Consider the following 12555-nt stretch of genomic DNA (forward strand, 5'->3'; position numbering starts at 1 on the left):
CTAAAATGTTTTACACAATAAAAAAAACGTGCACTAAAAGAAAACAAAATTACTTGGTTAAATCCAATCCAATATGTTTTAAATCGGTCCACGAATTACCCTTGCTCTTTTATACTACATATAATAGTATTCGGAATTCTAGCCGACTTTATGCCGCACATGTCAGTCAGTTTGTGATAACACCTGATATCATGCATGCTTTGAACCTTGTAAATTGCGCGCAAGTATAAAAAGTTGGGCCCTCCTTACTTGTTTTTTTAATTATATTATATTTGGATCAATATGGATCTTTGAATCTATATTTGATTGAGGTTTAAGTTTGTTCTTCTGAAAAATTGTATGCTTAATCCATAGGTTGCCATAAATACTATTTATTGGTTATTTAAATTTTGATATCACCAAACATAAACCTACTATCTCGTACACTTTATAAACTCTGAAAACAAAATAATATTGCTAAGACTTATAGTTAGAGGCATTTGTAAGGTCTGAAGTACTTGAAGAGCTTGAAGTTCAATGAAATTATATGAACTGACTACCTCAAAAGTCAATTATTGCTTTTAATTATTAAATTTTTCAGTTAGTAGTGATTTTTTTTATATATGCTTATAGATTTCTTATTAAAATTAATCCAAAGTATAACAAAGACTTTGCCGGCGAAATAACAATTAGCTTGTGTGATTATTGTGGCTCTTACAATTGTACTTTAGTCATCGGCAAACCTTTCACACCCAAACCGGTCACCTTGTAGGTGTTACCAGCTGGTGGTGGCTGATCATTCAGTTTAGAGGTCGTTACGTACAAGATATCCAAATTTGGGCCACCAAAAGCAACTGAAGTGATTTGTTTGCAGGGCATTTGGATTTCCAATAGAACCTCGGCGGTGCTGTGATAGATTTAAAATTTTATTTGTACGAATAAATATTTATATTAATGTATACGGTTGTCAAACAAGCGAAATAATAAATACTGACCTTGGTTTCACCTTAAAAATCGTGGCTCCGGTAAAAGTAGCAATATAAATATTGCCATCAGTGTCAATAGTCATGCCATCAGGGAAATATGAGCTATGTTGAAAGACCACTTTTGGGTTACCTATTGTGGCATAAAAAAAATCAATTTAAATAATATATAATCCTTTGTTATAATAAAACCTTGCACTTACTTGCCACGCCTGTGTCCAAATTATAATCGTATTCCTTGACATTGTAGTCAAGTGAATCGATAAAGTAGAATTTCTTCGCCTTTTCGTTCCATGTCAAACCATTCGAGACACCAACATCAGACTTGATTAACTTCACCGGTTTATCTTTCTCGAAACTATACAATTCACCCTCACGTTTCGAAAACATATCCTTTGGACTATTATACATGGTACCAGCCACAAGACGACCACGTGGATCAGCTTTACCATCATTCAAACGATTCAAAGCAAAGTCTGTTTGCACTTCACGTACAACGCGCACCACTTTGGCTTTTGGTGCTACACCATCCCAAGCTACGACAACTACACGACGACTGCAGCCCACTACGAATTTGCCGCTCTCGCCTTCGATTGGTATAATAAAAGAGGCATATTCTTCACCCTCTAGCACGGCGCTGTACGTTTTGTTCTCTTTGTAATCATAACGCAGTAATCGAGCAACATCGATATCGACAAAGTAAAGACTTTGTGTTTGAATATCCCAGTGTGGACCTTCACCAATCAGGGTTTCTCCGTTGGGGATGGGCTCGATTTTATAAGACATCTAAAAAGGAGTAATTTAGTTGAAATTAGTGTGTTTAGTCTTAGATACATATATTATATGATCTATTTTTAGAGGCTAGAATTATTTCTGACAAACCAGCTGTCAAAATTCTGCTTGGAGTGATAAAAATCGTGAAGATGCACTCTGGGCTATCTTGTGTGCAGAAAAAAATACTGTCTGGCGTTAACTAAGTAAATTATTTATGCTGATAAACTGTTCAGTTGTCAGTCAATGTAAATTCGGCTTGTTAAATGTATGGTATAAATTGTCGTTTTACAGCAAAGACTTATTATATTTTTTATTCAGTAAAATGCCTCAGAAGCCAAAGTAAAGATAGATAATTTTTATTAAAAAATTATCAGTGACAAGCTTAGCTTAATCTTTTACAGCAGGTGTTAAAATAGCTGCATAATAATCTGAGTGCCTTATCACACGTTCCATAATTCATTTAAAAAATAATCTATAATTATTAAACCTTATCTTTTAAATCCTCAAAAATTCAGCAACTTTTTTAAGGGCACACAAGATCATAATGGATAAAGTTTTGATTTTGATCTTTCATCTATTCCATCAAATTACTTATACTTGACATTAAATATTTTAATTAATGACTTGATTGGCAACACACTTATCTGCAAGTGGTTTTCATGCATATTAAGTATTGAAAAAGCTTATCAATTTTATAATCTCACTAATTCCATCTACTCCACGATGGTGAAATATATAATGCATTTTAAAGACCCCCGCGGCTTACTACCTATAATTTTGCGTTACTACTATCGAACACTTCATCTTATTAATCAACGGTGATAAAATGATTTTAAGATGTTTATCTATTTTATTGGAAAGTTTATTTATATATGTACATGCATGTATATTCATATGTGATCAATTACTTTTGATGACTTTTGATGTAGATATATTACAGAGATTTAACAGAGAAGATTTTCAAAAAACACTTTTAGGGTAAGAACATTAACAGACCTGAAATCAATATTTTGGAAGATATAGATCGAACTTTTCTAACAAATTATAAAAAATATGATGGGATTTCTAATTACACTCACACAAGATCGGAATTAAAGAGAAACGTTAATAATACGGGTTCGCGAAAAGCATAAATAATAATATAAATTTTATCAATATCTAAAAGATCATCTAATCTATGGTTTCCATGACATTTATTCGTATACACGACCTGAACATTTACCATATCCACATTGCATGCGAGATAAGTTTGATATGTCTACACACTGATAAAAGCATTTAAGGAGCACTGAGGTTAAGCACAGAACGGTATCAATAAAAGAGCACTTATATTTATTATACTACGTATTGTTTGGCGAAGTAAACTTTTTCCAAAACATTAAATGTTAATTTCTATTAACAATTACAAAAATTATTGCAATCTGTGAGCTAGAATTATTTGACGGGCAATTTTCACTGCTTTTAAAGCAGCTGCTTTGCGAATACGCTTTATTATAAAAGCTGCTTTTTCAATCTCACAAAAAGAGTTAATACTAGACACTTTTTGTTAACAAACGCAATTTCGTTTCAAATTTCAGTTATCACTTTTTGCAATTGTAAATTATTTGCACGAATATAATATTACAAGCAGATTTACAATCAATTATATTCGTTTTACACGTTCGTACCTTGCTTGTGGGAAAATATTTGCAACTACAGACGATTCACTTGCGACTGAACTGCACTCACTTGACTTTCTATATTTATAGATAATTGAGCAGCATAGTGCTCTTAAGTACCCTACCATAAGTTCTACCCAGTTATTAGAGATAACAAAAGTGCAAGCAAACATAAAATTTATATTAGAGAAAAAAATATATTTGTTTTGGGGACTAATTAGTATTTGAATGATTATTATCGATGTTGGTTGATTTTTATCGAAATTGGTTGATATAAAATATTCATTAATATAATCAATCTGTCAATAGTAATATCTCCATATTATTTGTAATAAAATTATAGATAAGTTTTCATAATAACCTACGAATCGCAACCAAAGAATTCGTAACACTAAATGAACCTTAGGCACTCTCAAACTAACCACTTTCATTTTGAGATTTTGTTATGATAAATTTTGCAGAAAAATGAATTTGATAATAATTATATAGATATTATAATAAAAATTACCGTGGGAAAATGTGATTACTATCTTTTATGCCATATACAAGGTGCGTTCCAAAGTAAACAGGACTTTAAAAAAAAAAGACTGAACAAATGGTTTTATCGGCAAAATCAATTAATTTTATTCAAAATAGTCTCCTTCAGCTTTAATACAGCTTTTTGCATGGTCCAAAAGCATGTCGAACGAGTGTTTTAGCTCGTTGCCCGGTATGGCTGCCAGTATGCCGGTGCAAGCCTTTTGAATGGCCTCCACGTCTGCATAACGCTTTCTTTTCATCGGCAAATGCATTTTTCCGTAAAGGTAGAAGTCGCACGGTGCCATATCAGGTGAATACGGGAGTGGTTGATGGTTAAAATGTGATTTTTGGTTAAGTAATCGGCCACATGCGTCGATCGATGAGACGGCGCATTATCGCGTAACAAACGCCAACTTCCATCTTTGCGATATTCGGGCCGAACACATCGAATACGGCGCACCAAACGCTTCAAAATTCTAAGGTAGAATACCGCATTAACGTTTTGGCCGGGTGGAATAAATTCTTTGTAAACAATACCCTTGGAATCATAAAAACAAATCAGCATTGTCTTCACGTTTAAATTTGCCAGGCGCGATTTTTTGGGTTTCGGCTCATCGTCATTTATGTCCTCACGACCACTTTGAAAACGTTGAAACCACTCGTGCACTCTGCTATGGTCAAGGCAATCATCGCCATAAACTTGTTTCATCAATTGAAACGTTTCAGTAAAAGTTTTACCAATTTTAAAACAAAATTTAATGTTGGCTCTTTGTTCAAAGCTCATTTTCGCACCGATGATAAAAACATACTGACACTTAAAAAGCAATAACTTCACTTCCAAAGATAAAATGTCGTAAATTTTGACTGGAAGTCGAATGAAAGAAAATGGCTTTATAGGATCTAGTGTAAAACTATTCGTAAGTATACAAATACTTTAGTTTGTAATAATTATACATTCTGCGTTTCTAGTAGATATTATCATTAAAAGTACGCTGCTTGCTCTCCAATATTTATAGCATTAAATACTTGTTAAGTATCGGAGGCAACTACTTCGGTTAATGAAACTCAAAGTGATCAGCTGATAAGCGCTGATAGCGAATAATTTTGATTTTGAGACGCCAGCGGGTCGATAATTAATATAGCAATAAATCGGATTATAACCATTGTAGAGAAGTAATAATAAACCTTTGCTATTGCCATTGAAAATTTGTTATCTTTTGAACTCTCTCTGTCACTCTCTCAATTTCTTATGCAAATTCGCTAAGCAATAAATTATTTTATTAAATTATCATTCACAAATCATATAAATACGTTCGTGCAATTAATAGCAGCGCCAGTTACACAATTACACTTATAAACATTTAAATATATATTTGTATAGAGACATATCTATATATTGTATATTGTTATAGTGTCTTGGGCTTACGTTTTTATATTCGGCTTTATCGCAATGACAAACGAATGATTCATTGTTGTTCACTGGGGTAAAGTATTTAATAAAAATTCCATTGATAAAGCGATAATGTGGGAGGTTCACGTCAGACAATATTCACACAGCACTTTTAAATTACAGAAGAGGCGTATAGAAAAAACAGAAAATGACTAATACTTAGTGACAACTAGAGGTCTACAGTATTATAAAATATCGGTTGAATTCATATTGCTAAAATCTCCTCTAATTGACTTTCACTCAAAACATGATTTCTTAATAGAACAAGTACAACACATGGTGGTAATTCGATATTATGCAAATTGACGGGAAATGGTGAAATAATAAATAATCTATAATTTCAATAATTGCAATTTATTTTTCAGAGATAACCCGATAAATGTGTTTGATTTTTAAATATACTGATATTCTACAATTCTTTCAACAAAGGTCACTTAAATGACAAAAAAATAATATAAAATGTTCATTGCATCTGTTATCGGTGTGACTATCATTATCATACGTACTTGCCAAGAAACAGTTGCATAATTTTCGGAGCAAACTAAGAAGCTTTTAGTGTGTGTTTAAATAAAGCACAACTTTTAAATGCCTGTTTACTAAGTCTTTGATAAAACAAATATAGCCATTCATTGGAAGTTCTATCTATTTTTATTTACTCAGCTAATATTATTTCAACAGGCAAGTAATTATTCTTAACTTAGTACATTTTTTATTATATGCTTGCCGTCTAGTATCAAAATGAACCTCTCAACATATATCTGGATTTATAATATGGTTCCATCATCATCTACTCAACTCACCATAGTATTACTAAATGATTGACAATTTTACTTCCAAGTTATTTATTTTCAAATTAAGGTATAGAAAATTTTAGTGATACTACAAATAAGCATTCCAGTTCGGTGTTTTAGATTTTTACTTTCCTCATTGGCAATCCTTTTGTACCCAAACCAGTAACCTTAAATGTATATCCAGCTGGAGCAGGTTCATCGCCAAACGACGAGGTGGTTACAAATAAAATATCCAAATTTGGTCCACCAAAAGCCACAGAAGTTACATGCAAGGTAGGCAATTTGATTGCCAGCAAAATTTCTCGAGTGCTGATGTGAGTTGCAGTAAATGGAAATGGTAGTAAAATGGTAAAGATATTAGTGTTAGAAATAGGAAGAGAATATAAACTAAGAGCATTTTAAGAGATTTATAAACTACCATGACATTCACAAATCAGAATTAAGTGACTAAAATGTCAAAGAAAGTAGAAGAAAACAAATACAAATTTAAAATCTCAACTGATTATTTCAAACTATGTTTAAGATTACTTGAAAGTACTCAATAATGGTGCGGGCTACCCTGTCTTTATGTGTATTTTGGCTCATTAGATACTAACCTTGGATTCACCTTATAGACGGTATGACCTGTAAAGATGGCAACATAAATATTTCCCTCTGTATCAATAGTCATGCCATCGGGCATATCGGCATGCTTGAAGACTACTTTAGGGTTGCCTATAGTAAAAAATGTAAAAAAAGTAAAACAATATGAATATTAAATACATTAATAAAGAAATTCTAACTCACTGGCCACGCCCGTATCCAAATCATAATCATACTCGTTTACTTCGTATTCGTTTGAGTCGATATAATAGAATTTGTTTGTTTTCTCGTTCCACGCCAAACCGTTGGAAAGGGTTATTCCCGACCTTATGACTGCCATTGGCTGCTCCTTTTCAAATCGATATAATTCACCAAGTGGGTTAGACTCTCTAAAATCACCGTAGATGGTACCAGTAAAAAGGCGACCACGTGGATCAGCTTTACCGTCGTTGAAATTATGTTTACAAACTTCGTCGCCTTGTTGCAGTGTATAGGCAATACGTTCCACTTTCACAATAGGCGCCACACCATCCCACGCTACGACGGCCACACGACATCCACAACCTACAGCAAATTTGCCAATCTCGCCTTCGATTGGTATAATGAAGGAAGTTTGTTTCTCATTCTCTACCTTAGCGCTATAAGTTTTATTCTCTTTGTAGTCATAGCGTAGCAATTTAGCATTTGGAATATCGACAAAGTAGAGGCTTTGTGTTTCAGTATCCCAATGGGGAGCCTCACCGACTAATCCATAAGATTCGGGTAGTTGTTCCACTTTGTATGACATCTAGTAAAGAAAAATTTTGATCTTTACTGTTATGAAATTCAGATATTCATTATATTATGAAAACGGTTTTATAATTCGAACTATTTTCTGTCTTTCAAAAAGAATACATACAAAAGCTATGTAGAACAAAGTGATCCAGTGTAATGTAAGACAAGGAGTATATTTAGAAGAAGGATTGAAATCCTTGGTACACATATAAACGAATACTTTTCAATTGCCATAACTAATAAGATACGAAACGCAATATCGCAGTAGCTAGGGACACTAGTGGCCTAAAAATTAGTTTAAAGTGGGTGTGGCTCCGCCCCTAAATGGTTTAATGTACATATTTTCCAAACCGGTTAAGATATATCAACTAAACTTTCTGAGAAAATCATTTTATCATAGCTTCAAACTCTGTGATAAAATTAAAAATCGGTAAAATCGGATAGTAATCACGCTCACTCTCCATATAACGGTTATGTTGAAAACTAATTAAAGTGCGCTAATTTACTGAAAAAAAGAGCCACAAGCATTAAATTTCACAACCAGGTGAAAATTGGACAATGGGCGTGACACCACCCACCTTTAGGTGAAATCCTAAATCTTAGGAACTGCTAGACCGATTAAACCAAATTTAGCCTGCCGAACATTCCTATTAGACTCTGCAAAAATAAGCGAAATCGGATAACAACCACGCCTAATTCCTATATAACAAACTTTTAAATTTCAATCGATTCTTTCACTTTACAGTATACAAATCAAATATCAATGAAGTTGATAGAATAAAATTTTGTACAAATAGTGCTCTCACGGTATGTTAGTTATAAGTGTTCCTCCGTCTATGTTCCTTGCAAAGTGCAAGAGTATGAAATGTTCGGTTACACCTGAACTTAGGCCTTCTTTACTTGTTGTCTTTTTAAAGCAGTGTAACCGTTTGTGTTTTGCTCTTTATTTGCTTATCTATTATTTTACACCAGTTATCTGCGGCACACTCCATGATTTACCTGTATTTCAATATACAAGACGCAATCTCGATTTCGTGTTTGTTTTTATCTTTAATTTTTTACTGAAAACCAAAATGCTTAGTCACGCTTATTTACAATTTTTTGACAACTAACATTCTTTAGCTTAAATAAAACAAATATATATAAAAACAAGTATATATATAATGCGGTGGCCTGTAGGTGGTATTTTACCAATCTCCTTCCATAATTAAATATACCACAATATTATATTATATTTGATTTTACGTCCACTTAACTTATCAATATTATTTTTATACCTTACGGACGAACCACTTGATTGTTTAAAAGAATTGAAGCAACTGATCGTAGTTGAATTGATTTTGTATATTTATAAGCAACTATGAGCCTTTTAGTTGCCTACATTTGTTTTGAGTGGTTTTATTGTCGACTCGTGTATACGACACTGCAAAATTCTCATTTAAATGTTTTTGATAAAGACTATAATCCTTGTTTTCTGATTAACATTATTACACAGACATAATGACATAGAGACAGTTGGATTATTTATTTTTATATTTCTATTCCTTAATGAAATTGTATATCATTCAAATTCAAATATTTTTAAAATAATAAATAAACTCTAAATATGTATGGATTTTTTTAGAAATATGTATGTATATGTAGCGTCCAGTAATTTAGAAAGTAGTGTTAAGATTATAAGTCGACACTTACTGAAACTTAACTCCCTCTCGCTTTATGAATCGCTCTCTCTTTCTCTTTGACTCTCTCAGAAAAACTAATGGGTGATTTATTTATTACTTGAATGATATATTGTATTCGCGAATATACTTGTATATGTGTGTAGATACATATTTATATTAATAATTATATAACTGATCAGTGTGACCAGCTGAGTCGATTTAGCCATATCCGCCTTTCAGTCTATAATATACTCGTATGAGTATCCTATAATTCTTTTCACAAAATTCACTAAAATAACGGAAATTGATATATTTATCGGATCTGTTATCGGTTGAATTATCATTATTATAAATTCCAAGATATAGTTGCATAGTTTTCGGAGCAAATAAAGAAGATTTCGGTGTGAAGTCAAATAAAGCACAACACTAAAATGTCTGCTTTCTAATTCATCAATAAAAAGAAGTCTACTCATACTTATTTAGTATATAAAAATCCTTGAAAGCGAAAAGATATATAGGATCTAACTAAGAAGTTGCTTAAATGAACTTCTGAGTTATTAAAAGCTCTTTTATATAATTAAACGGATTAAAACATAACGCAAGATATACTAATTAAGCTATTTTTACGTATTTTCTGGCTTTAGTAGAACACGTTCAACACTTTTTACAATATGGGTATGCAGAGGAGTTCTCTATTTCTTAGTGTGATATTCTTTCTAAAGTTAAAGTTTTAAAAGACTTATCAAAAGCAATTTGAACTCTCTATCTCTCCTTTACACTTTCATAATCTTTTGGTGGTAAAGCGAAATGTCTAGCCTATATATTTTTCAGTTATGGGTCTTGAAAGTTTTATTATATATTTCAGTTTTTTAATATATATACATACTATATTATAAAATCGACCTCTTACTTTATATACATATTCATTGTTTATTCCATCATCTTCTACTCAACTCAACACTATATTTTTAAATGATAGACAATTATATTTAAAATTTATTTATTTTAATAAAAGCTTTGAAAATTTTATTTTTGCTACATTTTATTGGTATCGTCGTCGCATATATCATATATGAGTCTTAAATTTTCACTTTCCACATTGGTAATCCTTTAGCACCCAAACCAGTAACCTTAAATGTATATCCAGCTGGAGCAGGTTCATCGTCAAACGACGAGGTGGTTACAAATAAAGTATCCAAATTTGGTCCGCCAAAAGCCACAGAAGTTACATGCAAGGTAGGCAATTTGATTGCCAGCAAAATTTCTTGAGTGCTGATGTGAGTTGCAGTAAATGGAAATGGTAGTAAAATGGTAAAGATATTAGTGTTAGAAATAGGAAGAGAATTTAAAAATACAGTACTCATAAAAATTTTAAGAGATTTATAAACTACCATGACATTTACAAATCAGAATTAAGTGACTAAAATGTCAAAGAAAGTAGAAGAAAATAAATACAAATTTAAAAACGCAACTACAATAATTATTTCAAAAGATCACTTGAAGGTACTCAATATTGGTTTGGGCTACCCCGTATTTATGAGTCTCTTAGCTAATTACAGACTAACCTTGGATTGACTTTATAGACCGTATGACCTGTAAACGTGGCAATATAAATATTTCCCTCTGTATCAATAGTCATGCCGTCGGGCATATGTTCGGCATGCTTGAAAACTACCTTAGGGTTGCCTATAGTAAAAAATGTAAAAAAAGTAAGACAATATGAATATTAAATACATTAATAAATATATTCTAACTCACTGGCCACGCCCGTATCGAAATCATAATCATACTCGGTTACTTCGTACTTCGGTGAGTCGATATAATAGAATTTGTTTGTTTTCTCGTTCCACGCCAATCCGTTGGAAATGGTTATTCCCGACCTTATAACTGCCATTGGCTGCCCCTTTTCAAATCGATATAATTCACCAAGTGGGTTAGACTCTCTAAAATCACCGTAGATGGTACCAGTAAAAAGGCGACCACGTGGATCGGCCTTGCCGTCGTTGAAATTATGTTCACAAACTTCGTCGCCTTGTTGCAGTGTATAGGCAATACGTTCCACTTTCACAATAGGCGCCACACCATCCCACGCTACGACGGCCACACGACATCCACAACCTACAGCAAATTTGCCAATCTCGCCTTCGATTGGTATAATGAAGGAAGTTTGTTTCTCATTCTCTACCTTAGCGCTATAAGTTTTATTCTCTTTGTAGTCATAGCGTAGCAATTTAGCATTTAGAATATCGACAAAGTAGAGGCTTTGTGTTTCAGTGTCCCAATGTGGTCCCTCACCGAGAAATCCATAAGATTCGGGTAGTTGTTCCACTTTGTATGACATCTGATAAAGAAAAATATGAAAATTACTGTTATGAAATTCAGACATTCATTATATTTACTAATGAAAACGATTTAACTATTCTAGCCATTCTATGTCTTTCAAAAAGAATACATACAAAAGCTATGTAGAAGAAAATAATCCAGTGTAATGTAATAAAAAGGAGTATAATTTTTTCTTTCTAAAGCGGTATAACCGTTTGTGTTTCGCTATTTATTTGCTTATCTCTTACTTTATACCAGTTATTTGCGGCAGTCTACATGATTTACCTGTATTTCCATACACAAGGCTCAATTTCACTTTCGTATTAATTTTTATCTTTATTTTTACTGAGAACTAAAATGCTTAGTAACGCTTTTTAAGAATGTTTTAACAACTAACATTATCTCGCAAAAAATATATATATATATTTTGGTGGCTTTTAGGTGGTTTTTTTACCAATCTCTTTGAATAATTTAATATACCACAATATTATATTTGATTTTGCGTCCACTTACCTTATCAATATTATTTCTATACCTTACGAACAAAACACTTGATTGTTGAAAAGAATTCAAACAACTGATCGAAGTTGAAATAATTGTATATATTTATAAGCAACTATGAGTCTTTTAGTTGCCTACATTCGTTTCGAGAGACTTTATTGTCGACTCGCATATACGACACTGCAAAAGTTCTCATCTAAACGTTTCTGATAAAGATATTATGGTCCTTGTTTTGTGATTTACATTATTATACCAACATAATGTTATAGAGACCGTTAGAGTATTTATTTTAATATTTCCATTCCTAAATGAATTTGTATATCATTAGAATTCATAATAATTTGGAAGAAAAAAATTGATTCTAAATAGTCAGTTAGTCGTAGTTAGAAATAAAATATCCAAATCTGGTCCTCCAAAAGCCACAAAAGTTACATGCATGGTAGGCAATTTGATTGCCAGCAAAATTGCGCGAGGCCTGATGTGAGTTGCAGTAAGTGGAACAGTTAATAAAATGGTAAAGATATTAGTGTTAAGAATAGTAAGAAAATGTAAAATGCAAGA

General features: G+C 32.3%; 4 protein-coding genes across 20 annotated transcripts in view; 1 reads left to right on the plus strand and 3 right to left on the minus strand.

Moving 5' to 3' along the window:
- The window catches only part of Liprin-gamma (liprin protein kazrin), a 207188-nt gene that overhangs the window by 140185 nt on the left and 54448 nt on the right, over positions 1-12555 (plus strand). The window lies entirely within an intron of this gene.
- Positions 588-3561, minus strand: LOC106627839 (regucalcin). 3 transcript variants are annotated; one of them, XM_014248123.3, is made up of 4 exons: positions 3404-3561; positions 1166-1748; positions 975-1095; positions 588-886 (listed from the first exon to the last, which is right to left on the minus strand). In XM_014248123.3, exons 2-4 carry the CDS (start codon positions 1746-1748, stop codon positions 694-696), a joined length of 897 nt encoding a protein of 298 aa, XP_014103598.2. In that variant the 5' UTR covers positions 3404-3561; the 3' UTR covers positions 588-693. The 3 variants fall into 3 exon arrangements, with proteins under 3 accessions (XP_014103598.2, XP_014103595.2, XP_069965434.1); XM_014248120.3 differs by lacking the exon at positions 3404-3561 and adding an exon at positions 3003-3029; XM_070109333.1 differs by lacking the exon at positions 3404-3561 and adding an exon at positions 2959-2976.
- On the minus strand, positions 6189-8940 carry LOC106627818 (regucalcin). 4 transcript variants are annotated; one of them, XM_014248094.3, is made up of 4 exons: positions 8788-8940; positions 6941-7523; positions 6751-6868; positions 6189-6463 (listed from the first exon to the last, which is right to left on the minus strand). In XM_014248094.3, exons 2-4 carry the CDS (start codon positions 7521-7523, stop codon positions 6271-6273), a joined length of 894 nt encoding a protein of 297 aa, XP_014103569.2. In that variant the 5' UTR covers positions 8788-8940; the 3' UTR covers positions 6189-6270. The 4 variants fall into 4 exon arrangements, with proteins under 4 accessions (XP_014103569.2, XP_069965432.1, XP_069965433.1 ...); XM_070109331.1 differs by having other exon boundaries at positions 8767-8791; XM_070109332.1 differs by lacking the exon at positions 8788-8940 and adding an exon at positions 8510-8649.
- On the minus strand, positions 10155-12166 carry LOC106627817 (regucalcin). The gene is made up of 4 exons (XM_036369944.2): positions 12007-12166; positions 10930-11512; positions 10737-10857; positions 10155-10443 (listed from the first exon to the last, which is right to left on the minus strand). Exons 2-4 carry the CDS (start codon positions 11510-11512, stop codon positions 10251-10253), a joined length of 897 nt encoding a protein of 298 aa, XP_036225837.2. The 5' UTR covers positions 12007-12166; the 3' UTR covers positions 10155-10250.

This window comes from Bactrocera oleae, chromosome 4 (assembly GCF_042242935.1).
Source record: "Bactrocera oleae isolate idBacOlea1 chromosome 4, idBacOlea1, whole genome shotgun sequence".
NCBI lineage: Eukaryota > Metazoa > Arthropoda > Insecta > Diptera > Tephritidae > Bactrocera > Bactrocera oleae.